Genomic DNA, 16,066 nt, shown 5'->3' with positions numbered 1-16,066 from the left:
CCCCCCCGTTGCACCCTGTTCCTAGATCCTCCCAGGCAAGAATCCTGGACGCAGCAGGCAGCACAGAGAGGCTTCTTTATTCCAAGATTCTGATCTTGCAAGATCTAACATTTCCACCCCTAGGCGCTCTTCACCTGCCCATCCAATTGGCAAAAAAAAAAAAAAAAAAAAAAAAAAAAAATTCATGGTTCCTTCTCATATCTCTCTTCTGCTTTCTCTCCCTACTACAGTTCTGCAGTGGGGAGGAAGAGGGAATGATAAAAGTTGCTTTCTCACCTGTCCTCAAGCGGCAGCAATTAGTCCTGACCTATCTTGAGGAAGCCCCACCCCACAAATTCAAAGTGCTCCTCACCCTCCACCCATACCCCACAATCAAACAGCTCCCAAGGCAGCAGGCAAAGGACTGTAAGTCAAGGCTTCAGAGTATCATCTCACATTCCAGACATCCCATCTAGTCAAGAGGCAACCCCGTTCCCAACTTTCTACCTACTGGGCCTACAACGGGGACTGTGCCCCTCAACCAACCTCTTAATCCTACCCAGATACTTGGTCAACTAGAAGGACCATCAGTCAATTACTCTTTTAAATCTTCTAAATCCCTAATCCCAACAGTAATCCCAGTCATAATCCCAAACTACAGCAAATCCAGAATGGAACTCAGCCACTTTTCTCTCCCTGTGGAAGGTAATAGTGCATTCACCGGTTCCAGACAGGAATGCAGTGACAGGAAGGCCAGGTCACAGACCTAGCTTTTCTAAGGTAAGAAAGTTACCAAGCACCTGTGACTTCTAGAGGCAAAGAAGTTTCTGGAATCTGGACACTTGCCAGAAGATGTCTGAAAACCCACTAAAGGAAGAAGGGGCTTGTCTCAGGTAGAGAGAACCCCAAGGAACATTGGAACCCAGACACCTCTACAGGTAAGGACTGGTCATGACTCTTTATCTCTTAGTCAAGATAGAGTTTAATAATTTTCCCACAGGTCATAGCATTCTTAGAGTCTGGGCAGAATCAGAAAAGGTTGCGTCATCTCTGATAAGGACGGGATCAACCCAGTGCTGAGAACAGGCCCCAGTGGGAGGATTCTGGGCTCAACTAAAGCCCAACTCATGAAAGATCGGCACAGTGGAGCCAAACCTAGGTGACCAGACTCATGGGCCAGTGAGGGCCACAAGAGAAAGCCTTTCCAATCCTCCCTCCAGTTCCAAGACTGCCAAAGCCCCCACATCCATGGCCCCCAGGAAGCACTTCTTACTTCCATTTCCGGCTCACCAAAAAAAAAAAGGTCCTCTAAGTCTTGGAACCAGAGCAGAGTCCATATGCAGTTCTAGCCCGCTAGAGAACCTACAATATCCAGAATACCAAAGAGGGTTCCCGACCCAATTCCACAACCCCACACGTCCCCAGAGCTGCCCTAGAACAAATTAGGTTCCAGACCTAGGATTGGGAGGGACGGGACACAGAGAGACCCTTTCTCCACTTTCAACGAACCGACAAGCAAACAGATAGGAGAAACAACTCTAAAGATGAAAGTTATGACAAGAATAAACATAAAACGGTCAAGCCGAAGGAGACAGCTAAGTGCTCATCTCTGCCCGCAGAGCTGACCCCACACACTGTGCTTCAGGCCACGTTTGATCACACTTGTGCACGTGGGAAATGCGGTAGAATGAAGGCCCTGGTGCCACCCACAGGCCTCAATAAATTATATTTACAGAGAAACCAAATGAGAGGGGGGCTGCAGGTGGAGTGCCCTTCCCTCCAGTCTCCCCCCGCAGCTCCCAGCTGGCTGTCTCCTCAGAAACAATTTGGATTGTGGGGAAGAGGTTTTGACCAGCAAAACAGAGGCAGATCGAGCGGAGATCTGCCACCCCTGCTCTCCCCAGTGGCCGTTGCTGACGCCGGGGGGGCCTTGCACGCCCCGCATGCCCAGGCCCGACGGGGAGGCCAGGCGCGAGCCCGCAGCTGTCCCGGCTCCCGGGAAGCGAGTGGGACCTGGGCGCGGCGCCCAGCTAGGGCCCCCCCAGAATGTGGTAGTGCACTTTGGTGTTGGTAGCAGCTCCGTGCTTCTGGCGCAGATGCAGGCGTAGTTGACTCTTGTGCCGGAAATGCAGGCCGCAGGGGTCGCACTGTGGGAGGACAGCGGGTCAGCTCCCGCCCCCTCCACGGCCGCCCCCGGCTCTCCGCGGGAGAGAAGCGCTCGGGTCCGCGCGTCTCCCCCGAGGCTCGGCGGAGGTCGCGGAGCCAGGTCCCGCCCCCTTCCATCCCTAGCTCCTCCTCCGGAGGACGGCGCCCAGCCCGGGAGCCTAACTTCGGGGCCCCGCCCCTTATCTCCCAGGACTCCGCCCACTTCGGAGCGCTCCGGGGCCCGCGCGGCCCGCTCCCCTCGCAGCCCCGCCCCTAGGTACACGCCGGGCCCGGTCGGGTCCTCACGTGGTACGGCTTCTCCCCGGTGTGGATGCGAACGTGGCTCTTGAGGGTCTGTAGGTGGCGGAAGCGAGTGCCGCAGGTGGGGCAAGGGTAGGGCTTCTCCCCGGTGTGGATCAGCACGTGCGCGCGCAGATGCGCTACCTGGGAGGCCAGGGGGATCTCAGAGCGCGCGTCCAGGAGGCACCGAACCCTCCCCGACGGCCCGCCCCGCCCTCCGGCACTTTGCCTTGGAGCGGGCTGGGAGACGCGCCCGGTACCTGCACGAAGCGCGAGCCGCACGTCTCACACTTGTAGGGCTTCTCTCCCGAATGGATGCGGCTGTGCGTTTTCAGGTTGGCCGGCCGGTTAAAGCGGGCTCCGCAGATGGAACAGTGGTAGGGCTTCTCCCCTGGAGGCAGGGAGGCCGGGAGGTCAGGGGCTCCGTCCTAGGACGCCCGCGGGCACGAAGGCCAGGGCCCTCTCCCCCCTTACCTGTGTGCACCGTGCGGTGACTGGCCAGGTTGCCTTTGTAGCGGAAGGCAGACCGGCAGAGCTGACATTTGTAGGGCTTGTCCTCATCCCCAGGAGCCAAGGGGTCCAGCCCCGACGAGCACCCAGCCACCGCCTCACAGTTCTGGCAGCTGAAAAATTCACTTCCTGGGAGGGGGGTGGGTAATAACAATTCCAGTGAGTCCTCAAACCGCAGTGGTAGTGGGTTTTCTTTTCCCCAATTTACTGTTAAGGCTTCTGGAGCTCATTTGACTTACTCAAGGTCACATGGTTAGTGAGAGGACAAGCCCAGATCTGACTCCATGTCTGTCTGACTTCAGACTACTCTGCTAATCTCTTCAATAGTGGTGGTGGTGGTAGATGGAGGCCCCAGTTACTGGGTGAAGTTTCTGTTTCTCTCTCCTCTCTCGGACCACTGCTCGGCTCGACAGCTTGCCGGAGAGGCCCTGCCCAGCCCTGGGCCCACCACTAAGCCCTGATGGGAACAGGCCAGAAGTTCCCAAACTTTGCTGCTCATTGGAAGCTTTAAAAAAAATACTGATTCCTGGCTCCCACTTCCAGACTTTCTGATCTATGGGGTGTGACCTGGGCAATGGGATTTTTAAAAGCTCCCTAGGCGATTCCAATTTGCAGTAATTGGGGCGGGCCTTTCCTTTTGGTCCAAACTGGCCTTGAGCAGCCTGAGGAGAAAAGCCAAGGGAGGAGGTAAAAGGAAGGGCTCTTACCTGGTGGTGGGCAAGCCCGCCCAGAGTGTGATCCAGTGGTCTCTTGAGCCAGGGCTGTGAGGAGATGGGGGGTATTGACTGGAGCCCCACATTTGAACTGTCCCGTGACAGCAGGTGGAGAGAGCCTAGGCAGGTGGCAAGCCCAGAGAAAAGGATTAGCAGAGATTTTATGGAGGAGTTCTCGCCTGGAGAACTCGGAGCGGAAGGCCTACCCTCTGGTGGTGAGCCAATACTGACCAATGAGCCCTATCCAATTGTGCTGCCAAAGTCCCACCCCCTCGCTCCCTGCTCCTGACCACCCAGGCCCCATGGCTCTGCCTCCTAGCTGAGGCTGGCCTCCGCAAATTCTTGAGGTTCCAGGGTCTGTACCTGCTCTGGGGACCAGGAATGGGTCCTTCTTCACTGCCGCTGCCACCGCTGCTGGAAGCCTCATCTCCGCTGGGGAGCCTGGCTTGGGGACAAAGTTGACCAGAACTCCTCTCCCCGGCCAGGCTCCCCGCTTGGGAGGCCTGAGAGTTTAGCACGATGAACTTGTACTTTTTCCAGTTGCAGGCCTTGGGGTCTGGGCTGCCTGGGCTGGGGGGGCCTTGACTGCAGCTGCGAGACTCGGTAGGTGGGTCTGGATGCCCTTCGGAGCGCCGGGGGCTGCCTGGTGGAGGGGCCGTTGGGGGCGTGGGCGGTTCTGCCTCCAGAGGCCGCAGGGAGATGCCCAGAGGTTCGTAGCTGGGAAAAGTGCGAGGGATATGAGTGCTCTCTCCTCATCCCGGCCTCCACCCTCGACACCTGGGTTGCCGCCTCGCGCAACGGAGGACACCGAGCTGGGGCTCCCTCACCTGGCCTGGATGAAGCGGTGGCATGCCTGGACCACGTGTTCCATCTGCAAGTAGGTGGCGGCTGCGAGGACAGCCGGCGCAGTGGCGGGGGAGAGGCGTAGGCGTGAAGTGTACATGAAATCCAGCAGAGGAGCGAAGCCCCCGGCTTCGGGGCCCCCGGGCAGGGAGAGCACGTCCACCCCCACGCCTGCGCGGCCTCGGAAGATCGAATAGAAGAAGCCGCTGGAGAGAGGGCAGAGAGGCTACATTAGGGCCCGGGGAGCCCACGGAGACACGCCACGCTGTAGAAAGCCCCCCCAGTTCCCCGACGCTCCACGCTCAGCCTCCTGCTTCTGGAAGGCTTGGCTTCGGATCCCCTCCCAAAGACCTTAGGGCACCACCCCTTTCCCATTTGTCCCGCCCCGCCCCCCTGAGTCACTCCCCGAACCTGCAGGCGATAAGAACCGCCTTGTGAGCGCGAAGGGGTTGCCCGCCAACCAGCAGCGTGACGTCAGTGAGGATCCCGCGCAGGCGCAGCTCATTCAGGTTGCCGAGCACGTCGGAGGAGTGGCGAGTGAACTCGCGGACGTAGCCCAGCGCACCCTCGGGGGTGGCGGTGGAACCCATGGCGACGCAGGCCTGCCGGTGCCCGGGAAAGGGCTCAGGGACCCAGGCGGTGCTCAGACGCCTTCCCTGCGCAGTTCGCCCCTTCTGCTGACGTGCAGCCGGGGCCGAGCCCCCCGCCCGGCTCGCGCAGCCTGGCGTGAGCCGTCTAGTTCTTTCCGCCCCCAGCGCGTCGGCGCTCGCTTGCCCCCCAGGCTCCGCAGTGCTTGCGTGAGGTGGATGCCCCCACGCCGCGGCGTCGACGGCCAGCGTGGGGGATCCGGCCCGCAGCGCCCTCGGTTCGACTGCTCGTGCCGGTGCAGCACCCCGCTCCCCTCGGCTTCACCGCGCGCCTGAATGTCGGGCGTCCGACCTGCCCGGGCACCCCAGACGGCCTGCGGTCCACACCCCTCCAAATCCCAACCCAGGCTCCCTTTCCGAACCACGGAATTCCACTACTGTCTAATCCCGGAGTCCTAGTTTAGCCCAGGTAGTGGGCCTCAGTCGTCCTACCATCAGCAACCCTTTTCGGGGACCCAGGAGTCTGGCTCCCTCGGTCTGTCGTTCTTACCCCCGTCCTGCAGGGGCTGCGGCTTCTCTTCTCAGGGGGGCGGGGTCTCTCTCCCCTCTTGGACTCGGCTCCTTTATCTGGCCGGGATGGCGGGGGCGGGGGTGGAGGTGGGGTGAACGCCTGGGTCTGTATCCTTCCTTCCTCCCGAGCTCTCCAGATGGCGAGCCCGGGGCGGGGTCTCCGGCTCGAGGGCGGGACCTCAGAAACCCTGGGGTGGTCGTAACATAAGGGGTCTTGGGCCACTGGACGTGGAATCGGGGATGGGACACTGGAATTGGGGAGGAGGTTGGGGATATCGAGATTGGAAATATGGGTGACCCGGGTCGTCGAGGGGCCTGGGGCAGCGAAAATCGGTGTGTTGGCTTTTGGAAGGGGGGGTGCCTGTTAACTGGAGAGTGGATACAGCAAAACTCCCCCTTCCAACGCACGACATCAAGGGAGAGAGAGGGGAGCGCAGCGAGGCACCGGGCTTGGGGAGGCCACGGTGGACTCGCGTGGGGTCTCAGCAGCGGGAGAGCGCGGTGTGAATGACAGGCTCCTCTAGCAGGGCCTGCAAGAGGGGGGGCTCTGATCGGGCGGGGCGGGGAGGGGACGGATATGATTTCTAGTTCGTTTCCTTCCATTGTCCTGAGACCGGACGGCTCCGCCAGCTGCTTCCCCTCGAGGAGGTGGGGAAAGCCCCGGGTGGGGGCCGAGAGGCGCTCCGGAGACCTGGGCGTCCGGACTCTCGCTCCCGACTCTCTTCTGAATCCTTTTAGGGATCCAGAGAGACAGACTCCCGCCCAAAGCCCGCTCGCCCTCCCCCAATCCCAGCTCACTAGGGCCTCGGGCACCCGCCCGTCGGCTACGCTTGGAGGCTGGCGGGACGCCGGGGTCCAGCGCGGCAAGTAGGCAAAACCCGGCAATGTTTGACTCCTTCCACGAGGGGGCGGACGAGCACTAGCCTCGCCTCGCCGTCTCCACCCGGCTGGGGTCCACTCGGACCGGGGCGCAGGATCGATTCGGTCTGAGCGGCTGAAACCTTCGTCCTCCTCCCCTTTGCGCTGGTTGATTTTGTCCCTCTGTCTCCGGGGGGCGTGGGGGGACTAAGGTTGGGCGGAGGGAGGGAGAGTTAGGCGACAGAGGGGACTTTCCTCCGAGGCTGGGGTTCCTAATCTGGGGTGAGAAATCCGCGGGCTCTGGGAGCAAGGGAACTGGTGGGAAAAGGAGTGGGGTCTGAGCCTTGGGAGCTCAGGGTTCTCTTTTCTAATTACGCTAGACACTATTATCTGTCGGTAGAGGTGAATTTTTAGTGGACATTAATCTGAAAGTTGGGTGGGGTGGACAGAGAGGGGGGAAAACAGGGAGGGTCTCGGGGTAAAAGAAGGGAGAGAGGGCAGGAGGCGTCCGATAACCGATAACCCTAATTTGAGGTCCCTAATCTGGGAGATAGGCACGGGTCACACCCTCATATTTTGTTTGGGGGAGACGTTGGGGGAGGCGATGTTTCTTTGGAGAGGGGGGTGCAGAGCTGAGTCTAGCTGCAAAGCAGGACTTGGGTTCAAGAGGGTCACAGGTGCCCAGGAATGACTGCCCGTCATCCGAGGAGCTGCGTATCCAGGCCTGGGGTGTCTTTATCTGATCCGAGGGCGACTTTATTTGGGCGCAGGAAAGAACTGCTGAGAAAGTGGGAATCCCAGACCACTAGGGAATCAGGACGGGGATGGGGCTTTTGCATGTCAGGGTTACTCTGGTCTCTGCTCAGTTTGGAGGTGGGAGTTCCACGAGGGGCTCCCTTTGGTATCAGGATGGAGCTGATTTTATGTTATCTGGTCAGCTGTGGAGAGTATGTTTGTTACGGGGTGTTGAGTTAGCTGGATTGTTCTGGGCACTGGGGGCTGCATTCAGAAGGCCTGAGCGCCAATGGTAAATTTTAGGCATGGAGCTGATTTTGAAGCTCTGTTAGTTTTGGGGACTCTGACACCCATAATTTGGAGATTGTCACTTTGGAATATCAGGACAACCCGCTAGGCGTTCTTCAGGAGGTGGATGAGGGCTTTGTGTTGGGGAGTCAAGAGTCATTGGTGTGTATGGACAATCTGATTTCAAGTAGAGTAGTCATGCTGATTTTGGGGTACAGTCTGTTTTGGGAAACCATATATGTTTCAAGGCTCGGGTTAGGCTTGGGGGGACATGAAATTCAATCTGGAGTTTTTTTATTAGCTTGAGGTGGAACATAATAGGAACCTGGGAGCAAGTTTGAAGGCCTTCTGGGTGATTGTGGGTCATTGAGGTGGAGCAAAGCTTTATATTTGAATGTTGTGGAAACTTATTTTGAGGGGGGATAGTCCTGTGTAAACATAGATAGCCATGAAGCTTTTTCCAGGGGGAGAAACAAGGTGAGGGCCCAGAGTAGGAGACTGAAGTTTTGGGGTGTCCTTATTTTGGGGTGTTTTGTCACTCTTTGGGTGTATTTGATGAAGCTGAGTGATGGGTCATAAGGTGAGATTGATGTGGGGGCTCACTTAATTTGGAGCGTGATGCTGGTTTGGGATGTCCTTTGCTTATAGCTAGCTTCCCTCTCACCCATCCCAGATTCTAGAAATCTCTTTCTTTGCTGAACCCCCAGTTTACACCCAGGACTTGAAGGGAGAAATTTGGAAAGGTAGTGGGTAGTGTATCTCCTCTTATTTCTATGTGGCCTGGATAGATCTGAGGGAGGGAAGGCGGTTTCAGACTCTGAACCCCAACTTCTTAAGGGAGCACAACTCACTTTCCGGGAAGGTGGGGAGAAGATGGGGTGTCCCGTGGTGAGGTGAACACCCCCGACTAGGGCAGTGCTGTTGGAACGTTGGCAAGGAGAGGTGGTGGTGGGGGTACGCGGAGGTGATTCTTGTACCCTGAGTTTCTAGGATAAGAGCCCCAAACAGAAAGCAGTCAGAGGACTGGGAATGCGGGTGAGGTGGGTGGGGGGAGGGGTTCCCCACGGCAGCAGGGGCGAGGGGGTAAGCCAGGCCAGCTCTGCACGCCTGGGTCCCTGCTCTCTTTGGTTCTCCTCCCCTCTCTCCCTCCCACCGCCCACCCCCCCAACCCAAGGAAAAAAACCTGCCTGTGCAACAGCAATGGCAGATTCCAATCCTCCAGGCTTTCCTTAAACCACCACGGAGACCAGCCAGGGGGGAGGGGAGGGGAGGATCGGGCTTTCCTGCTTCCCTAAGACTGGGGCTGTGAGCTTGACCTCCTGGCCCCTAGCCCTTCGAGGAGTGCCCCCCCTGGTCTGGAAGCCAGGTTTCCTGGACCCTAGCCCCCGAGCGGGGGGGCCTGGAGAGACGGGGAGGAGGAAGGAGGGAGTGACTTCCAAAATTGGCATCGGGACAGAGCAGGGCTGGCGGGAGGCAGGTGAAAGACGGAATTTTCCTGAAAAAACGGGGCTATCTGAGGACCCCAAATTTGGGGTGCTAGTCCAGGACCGTCCTGCCAACATCCTAGATTTTTTTGGGATTTTTTGGGGCCCCCGGGACCCCTCTAGATGGGGTGAGGAATGTAGTGTTGGGGGAATCTGACTGGGGCATTGCAGCTGCCTCTCCCGCCGAGTTGGAGACGGATGGGCTGGGACGGGTTTGGGGGGGTGTCCCCAATTCTGACTGGGAATGGAGGAACCCCCTTCTGAGCTCTCTTGTGGGGGTCCCCCCTCCCTAGGGCACTCCCCACTCCCTGAGCCAGCCGAGAGGAAGGAGGCCAGCGATGCGACTGGGGCGGCTCCTTTCTCCTGCACCCCAAATGTGAGGGATGCACCCCAAATTTTGCTCCCTTCAAAATAGGGGACCAGGATCTCAGGGGAGAGTAGCTGAGGTAAGTGGGGATGAAAGTGTCCCCTGTTTTCAGGAGAGACGTGGCGGTTGGGGGGGAGGTTTGGAGGTGCGTGCTGGGGTGGGGTTGGGCTTTGTCAGTCTTGGAACTGGGGGGATGATTGGAGAGGCTTTCCCTTTTGCCCCTAAACTGCAGTCCCCCAAATTGAAGCCAAAGGCTGAGACCAGAAGTTCCCCCAACATCCCCAGCCGTTAGCAAAGTGTTTGATTTCTGTTTCACCCCCACAAAGGCTCTGCCGAGAATGGGAGCTGGGGGCAGCTGTTCAGTTTGGGGGGCTAGGGAGGTTGGAGTGAGAAGCAGGAAGCCTTGGCAGGATTTGGTGCAGGACAGACAGGGGTCTCGAGGGAGGGGGTCTGGCATCCCCCCGGGGCCTAAAAAGACTGCTTACACCCACCATCTTAGATCTTTCTGATTGCTAAGAGTTTTGGGGGGTGTGTCGGAAGGGGGGTGGTAGCGGATGGAATGGGAGGTAGGAGGAAAACTTTTGGGTTGCAGAGGATGTTATTTTGATTTGTGGAAGGGATTTTGGCCCTTGGATTTTGCCTTCTGTGGGGTGCTTTTACAAATCATGTCCTGGACAGGAGGAAAAGGCTGAGGGAAGGCCTAGGGTGGGGGTGGGGAGAGGCATGTTTGTCTCAGCTTAAACGTGGCTTTCTGGGGTGGGCCCGCCTTCCTGGGCCTGGTGGATGGGCTGATGGGGGTCGTCGCGGGGGGTCCGGGCGTGGGTCCTGGGGGGCAGTGGGGAGTGGGAGCAGTGCTGGAGGTTGAGTACCTGGCCCCCAGGTCCAGACAGCCCTCTTCCTGGGCCCTGCTGCTCCCCTTTCCCCCTGGCCTCCATTTCCTGCCTTTGGCCTCCATCTTGTGGCAGGCCCAGGGCCCAGGGCAACTTCCGGCCCCCCTCTCCCCACCATGTTCCGGCCCCACCACCTCTGGACTGCCAACTCCCAACCCTGCTGTCCTTGGCCTTCTGTCTCTCCTTGCTTTCTCTTGGGTTCTGACCCAGGGAGGGGAGGGACGGACACAGGAAGCCTTGGGTCCCTGCCCTTGCTGAGTCGGGAGGCAGTCTGTTGGCCCCCCACAGTTGTTCCCCGTTTCCTCTGCCTCTGACCCCACCCGAGGGATCCCCTGAGTAGAGTTCCTGTGGAGGGAAGATGGTTCCAGTCTTATCCCACGGCGAGCTCATCCCTTAGGCCCCTCTCCCTCCAGTGGGCTGCCAGCCCCTAGCCCCGGTTCCCTGTTGCCCCCCCAACCCTTCTTGGGGCCACGTTTGCCTTCGAAGCCTTTTCTAGGTCCCTGCTCTTGGCGGTGGGGGTCTTCACGGCACCATCTTGTGCTCCCTTCCTCTCAAGCCACCCCAGTCCTGCTCCCGCCCCAGCAGCACACTGTGGTTTGTACGGCTCTGTGGCCACGTCCAAACCACACTGTGGTGTTAGAGCGAGGGTGGGGGAGGCACCGCTGAGGCCTGGCCCCGGGAGGCCACCCTGGAGAAGCGACACAGAAAACATCTGGGCCTTCCTGTGAGGTGGGGGGCGGCGGGGGTGGTGGTGGTCCTGGAAGCCCTGGAAATAGCCCCTCTAAAATCCCCAGGGCAGCCTCAGGAATACTGCCTGCCAGAGGTCCTGGGAGCTAGGCTCTGCCTTCGGAGAGCGGAGCGGAGTCTCTGTTGCCCACCCCCAGCCCCCCCGGCTCTAGCAGCACAGAAATATTGGCGCTGGGAAGAGCCTGCCAGTATTTGCCGTGCTGCTCCAGGCAGGGGGGCGAGAGCGGTGAGGGGCTGAGGCCCTGGGGCTCAGGAGGCAGGCGGCAGCCCCCCACGCTCCATCATGCGATGCTGCAGGCACCAGGCGGGAGGAGAGGGCAATCTTTATTGTTTTCTGTATAAAAAAGTCCATCGGGTGGAGGTCAGAGGGGTTGGGGGCAGATGCGCGTACGGGATCGGCGAGGTGTGGGGCCCTAGCAGCCCCTTGACCTTCTCTTCGGCAGGCCTGCTCGGAGTCCTGGGCGATCCACGGGTCCAGGGGGAACAGTGAGAGGGGTCAGAGGCGGAAGGCTCAGCGAGAGAGCGGAGGAGGGTCAGCAGAGGTCATGAGAAGGCCAGAATCCAGGGTCAGGCTGTCTGGAACAGGAAGCAAAATGGGCCGAGATGGAGCGAGCCCCAAGTATGCTTCCAAGACAACTCTCACCTCCCCCCAGGCACCCGGCTCCTTGCTGACCCGATCCCCTGCATGGCGTACCGGGGAACCTTCTCTTCCCAAGCCTCTGTACAAGGGAGGGGGCTCCTGTGGAGACCCTCCCCCACCACTTCAGCTGGTGTGGGAGTGGGAGGAGGAGGACTCCTACCCTGGTCGAAGTTGAGTTTCTTGGCTGGAGGAGTTTCTCCCAGCCCTTCGATATCCACCAGGTCACTGTTGGCGTCCGAGTCGTTCAGAGCACTGAGTGTCACATCTGGGGGGGGGGGGGGGGGGCGTAAGCTAGGTTCTAGGTTCTAGGTTCTCCGACTGCCCCCCAGCTTCCCAAAGCTTCCAGCTCCCCCTCCCTCTGCCACTTCAGCCCCTCTCCGGGAACCTTGACAGGGAAAGGAAAAGAGATTGGTCCTTCTTTGACCCACCCCCCGGTTCTCTCCCTGGACCTCAGACGGGACCTTGAGCCCCCAGGCAGCAACTCAGCAGCCCTCACCAGCCTTCTGTTTCTTTACGGGGGGACCCCCGGCCTCAGGGACACTGGAGCTGCTTGGTGGAGGGGCAGCTGGAGGAGGGGACAGGACACCAGACGGCATCTTCTTGGGCCCCTTCTTGGGCGACTCAGCTGGAAGGGGGATGCCAGAGTCTTCGTATACCTTGCGCTTCACGGTGGCCTTTATCTGGGCCCTGAAGAGAAGAGAGAGCAGGTTAGGAAGGGAGTCATCAGAGCAATTGAGGGAAGAAGGGAGGGGAGGGGCAGGGGTAACGGGCCACTCTGAAGGAATCCTGGGGAGCCCCTTCATGAGCATCACGGTTAGGGCCCCAACCTTTGGTAGGGTTCTCGTGTTCCCCCGAAGCTTTGCACACACTCAGGGCAGATGGAATGTGAAGAGTGGACTCCCTGAACTGCGTAGTGGGGAAGGCCCACATCCTAATTCTCTTCTGGGAGAGAGGTGTGTGGGTGTGGAAGGCTACCAGGTAAGCCCTGGCTATCCACAGGTAGACTGAGACTTAGGACCGGATCCCGCTCAACGAGTTCAGAGTCACGATATCCCCAGAAACACCACAGTAGCATCTTGAAGGAGCTGTGTAAACCACCAGGGAACTCCCATCACCAAATTCAACTGTTGGCCATCTCAGGCAACCCGAAATAAAATTCTTGGAAGGTCCTGGTTACCACAGCATTTCAGTAACTTCTGACCCACTCTTATTCTTTTAGTCTTCCCGGAGGTGCTAACACAGCCAGCAGCGAGCTAGGAACGCTTGCTGAGCTGGAAGGGAGCTCTCAGGACGATGGCAGGTGGGTGTGGAGGAAGAGTGCCCACCCCCCTTCCTCTGCCGGCCACCCTCCCTCACACTGTCCGTTCCTTGATGACACAGCTGATGTGATTAAGATCGTCCCCAAACCGCTTCACCGCAGCCCTCAGCATCTCTATCTCCGTCTCCGTCCACTTGGCACTGTCAGAGGGGAGAGGGGGACAGGAAAGTGGGAAGAGGGGGGTGTGCGGCCAGCCCACAGGCTGTGCATTCCACAGCCACCAGCCTCCTCCCCCCAGTCCCTGGGGCCCCGTCCGTGGGTCCCTAAAGAGGGCTTCCTTAAAACACAGAAAAGCAAAAAGCTCTTAGCGCCCTGTGGGCATCCTGAGGACCCCCAAACACACCTATCCCGACAGCCACCTTAGGGGAAAGCCTGTCCCCGAGCAGCGTGCGGCAGCTGCCGCAAGGAGCGCGCGGAAAGCAGTCCCGCCCGCGGGGGGTCTTACACGCAGAGCCCCGACCGCGGCGTGCAGCGCTCGGGCCGTCCCGCATGCCCTGCGGTCGGCTCGCAGCACGGCAGAGCGGCGGCCCGGGTCCGGGGCGGGAGCCGCAGCCGGCCCTCCCGCGACCAGCGCTCCTTCACAGCCGCTCTGCGCGGTGCCCGGCGCGGGGCGCGCTACCACCTGTCCCTGCCCCGCAGCGTCCGCGGCGGGGACCGAGTCGGCGCGCCCGCCCGGCTCACGTACCCCGCGGGGGAAGAGTCGGCCACGGGATGCAGCTGCATCGTCAGCTCCCCGAGCTTCGTGAAGGCGGCGCCCGCCGCCGAGAAGATCTCTCCGACCTGGGGGCGGGGCGGCGTCACGGGGGGCCGGCGCACACCCCCGCGCCGTCCCGCCCGGAGCCCCTAGCCCCACCCCAGCCCGGCTCCCGCCCGCCCCCCGCCCCCCGCCCCGGGCGGAAGAGCCGGCGCCGCGGCCACGGGGTGGGGGGCCGCCCGCCCGCGGCCGCCAGGGAGCGCTGTCCGCGAGCGAGGCCGAACCTTTGTGGACGCTGACGTCATGGCCCTGCGCGCCTCCCCACGGAGGAGACGCCGCTGCCGCCGCCGCCGCCGCCGCCGCCTAGCCGGGGACCACGGAGCCGGGCGACCGAGCCCCTCGGACCCCGCGCAGGAAGTCCCGCCCCTGCCCGCAGCCGATTGGCTCCCCGCCGGCCGCTCCCCGCCTCGCCCGCCGCGGCGGCTTCGGCGGCGCCCGCGAAGCGGGGGCCGAGAGGGGAAGACGCCGCCTCACTTCCGGCCCGGCTTCACTCCACTTCCGTCGGCGGGCCGGGAGTCGCGGCGTGGAGGCCGCTCTCCAGCCCCGGGGCCCGCCCCCGGACCCAAGCACAGACACACGGCTCAGGGGCGCAGTTTCTCTTTATTGTGGAGGGACAGGGGACGGCCAGCCCCAGCCTCCCTCCGCGGGGGCCGGGCGCCGGACAGCCGGGGGTGCAGTCCCGCCGAGGGCGCCGTGGGGACAGTCTTTAAATAGAGGAGGGGGCTGGTCGGGGGGACGCGACAATGCGCTAGCGCACCATGTACTCCTTGCGCTTATTGAGCCGAACTTGGCAGAACGAGAAGCCTCCGAGGAGGAGGTAAAGGCCCGCGGCGATGAAACAGTTGTAGCCGACTCGCTCGTAAAGTTCATATATTTTCTGAGGGTCCTTCCTGGGGGTGGGGATTAGGTAAAGAAGTGTTAGAAGCATTCGCGGATTAGGTAAAGAAGTGTCAGAAGCATTCGCAGCGGCCGACATTTCCTGGGCACTGTGTGCCAGGCACCATCCTAAGCGCGTTTACACGTATTATTCCTTTCCTAACCCTATGGGGTGAGTTCTAGGATCGCATCCACCCGGCGGGAGAGGGACGGCGGCACAGGGCAGTCAGGTAAAATACCTGAGAAGCCACATCTGGACTGGTGGGTTCAGGAGGGCCGCTAAGGAGAAAAGCTCCTGGCACTCAGTTCTCTGGCTTCGGGGCCCAAGCATCCCGCCACCCGCAATTCCCCCGCCGACAATTCACAGCCTCAGCCACCTCCCACCTGCCCCCAGCCCCGCCTCTCCCACCTGACTACTTACTCAAAATCTTTCTCGGTGAAAGGAACGTCCTCGATTAGCACAGCGGAATGGACGTTGAAAAAGATTCCGAGCATTATCTGAAAAGAGGCAACGGACAGGTTTGCTGAACCCAGGCACCAACCTGATCACTCCCTAAGCCCCTCCCACGTCTACTGTTGCCACAACGTCTGGGTCTGGGAGCTACCAGAACGAGCTGGGGTTGGGGTGGCTGCTGCTGGATTCGGACTCCGTCACCAGGATTAGGGCGGGAGCTGGTGAAAGAGACGACTTGGCTGGTGCAAGGGCACGAACAGCGAGCAAGCTAGATTATCCTCCTCTCCAGAGGCGTCATTATCACGGGACAGGGAGGAAGGGGTCAGGGGAAATCAGCACTTCCGAGGTTTTCTTCCTAGAGTGGGGCGGGTCATCCTGGGGAAACAAGGCCCCAGCTGCCCATTTCGGGAACAAGCGCTCCCTTTCCCCACTGCCCTCCACTCAGCACAGGCATCTCTCAAGGACCCAGCTCTTCTCCCTCCTACCTTGAGGGCTCTCCAGATTTACCAGCCGCGGCTCCCGTTCCAAGCTCCAGCTCCCCACCCACCCCCGCCCCGCTCGAGTTCCCCATTTCTCCATCTCCGTTGTCTCGTTCTCCAGCGGCTCATCAGCCACCCCCTCCGGCCTGCCTGCTGCTAGTTTCTAAGGCCCGCAGTCTCCCAGCCTCCCAGCCCTCCAACACCGGGGCCCCTCGGGCCCTGTCCGGCCGTCGGCGGGCGGTCCCCTCACCAACATGATCACTCCCCAGGCACTGAGGACGATGCCGCAGGCGGCCAGCTTGGGCCCACAGCACAGAAGCGACGCCATGAAGAAGGGGGTCGGGGATCGCCTAGCTGCGGGCCGACCGAGCGGGAAGGCGGCGAGAGGAAGGCCCGGATGCGCCCGGGGCGAGCGAGCTGGACTTGGGGGCTCGCGCCGCGGAGAATCGGCCGCCGGGAGCGCTGCCAAGGGGGCGTGGCCTCCGGCCCCAACCATAGCGCCGGGGGGGGAGACGCAGGGCGGAGATGG

At 60.7% G+C, this 16,066-nt stretch overlaps 3 protein-coding genes across 6 annotated transcripts; all 3 read right to left on the bottom strand.

The window, feature by feature from the left end:
• Positions 1–188: 188 nt before the first annotated feature.
• On the bottom strand, positions 189–5,652 carry BCL6B (BCL6B transcription repressor). Its single transcript, XM_032431874.1, has 9 exons — positions 5,628–5,652; positions 4,902–5,092; positions 4,475–4,696; positions 4,011–4,364; positions 3,642–3,766; positions 2,899–3,063; positions 2,685–2,815; positions 2,431–2,568; positions 189–2,126 (listed from the first exon to the last, which is right to left on the bottom strand). Exons 2-9 carry the CDS (start codon positions 5,078–5,080, stop codon positions 2,010–2,012), a joined length of 1,431 nt encoding a protein of 476 aa, XP_032287765.1. The 5' UTR covers positions 5,081–5,092; positions 5,628–5,652; the 3' UTR covers positions 189–2,009.
• A 5,432-nt stretch (positions 5,653–11,084) lies between these two features.
• On the bottom strand, positions 11,085–14,065 carry CUNH17orf49 (chromosome unknown C17orf49 homolog). 4 transcript variants are annotated; one of them, XM_032431839.1, is made up of 6 exons: positions 13,953–14,065; positions 13,660–13,754; positions 13,013–13,114; positions 12,153–12,343; positions 11,817–11,921; positions 11,088–11,588 (listed from the first exon to the last, which is right to left on the bottom strand). In XM_032431839.1, exons 1-6 carry the CDS (start codon positions 13,971–13,973, stop codon positions 11,584–11,586), a joined length of 519 nt encoding a protein of 172 aa, XP_032287730.1. In that variant the 5' UTR covers positions 13,974–14,065; the 3' UTR covers positions 11,088–11,583. The 4 variants fall into 4 exon arrangements, with proteins under 4 accessions (XP_032287732.1, XP_032287730.1, XP_032287729.1 ...); XM_032431838.1 differs by having other exon boundaries at positions 11,330–11,592; XM_032431841.1 differs by lacking the exon at positions 13,013–13,114 and having other exon boundaries at positions 11,085–11,588.
• A 225-nt stretch (positions 14,066–14,290) lies between these two features.
• RNASEK (ribonuclease K) lies at positions 14,291–16,033 on the bottom strand. The gene is made up of 3 exons (XM_032431670.1): positions 15,788–16,033; positions 15,026–15,102; positions 14,291–14,618 (listed from the first exon to the last, which is right to left on the bottom strand). Exons 1-3 carry the CDS (start codon positions 16,031–16,033, stop codon positions 14,477–14,479), a joined length of 465 nt encoding a protein of 154 aa, XP_032287561.1. The 3' UTR covers positions 14,291–14,476.
• Between the last annotated feature and the right edge of the window lie 33 nt (positions 16,034–16,066).

Source organism: Phoca vitulina, unplaced genomic scaffold (genome assembly GCF_004348235.1).
Source record: "Phoca vitulina isolate PV1807 unplaced genomic scaffold, GSC_HSeal_1.0 scaffold47, whole genome shotgun sequence".
In the NCBI taxonomy this organism is placed as follows: Eukaryota; Metazoa; Chordata; class Mammalia; order Carnivora; family Phocidae; genus Phoca; species Phoca vitulina.
The sequence above is the reverse complement of the archived record's forward strand: the minus strand, read 5'-3'. Positions and strand labels throughout refer to the sequence as shown.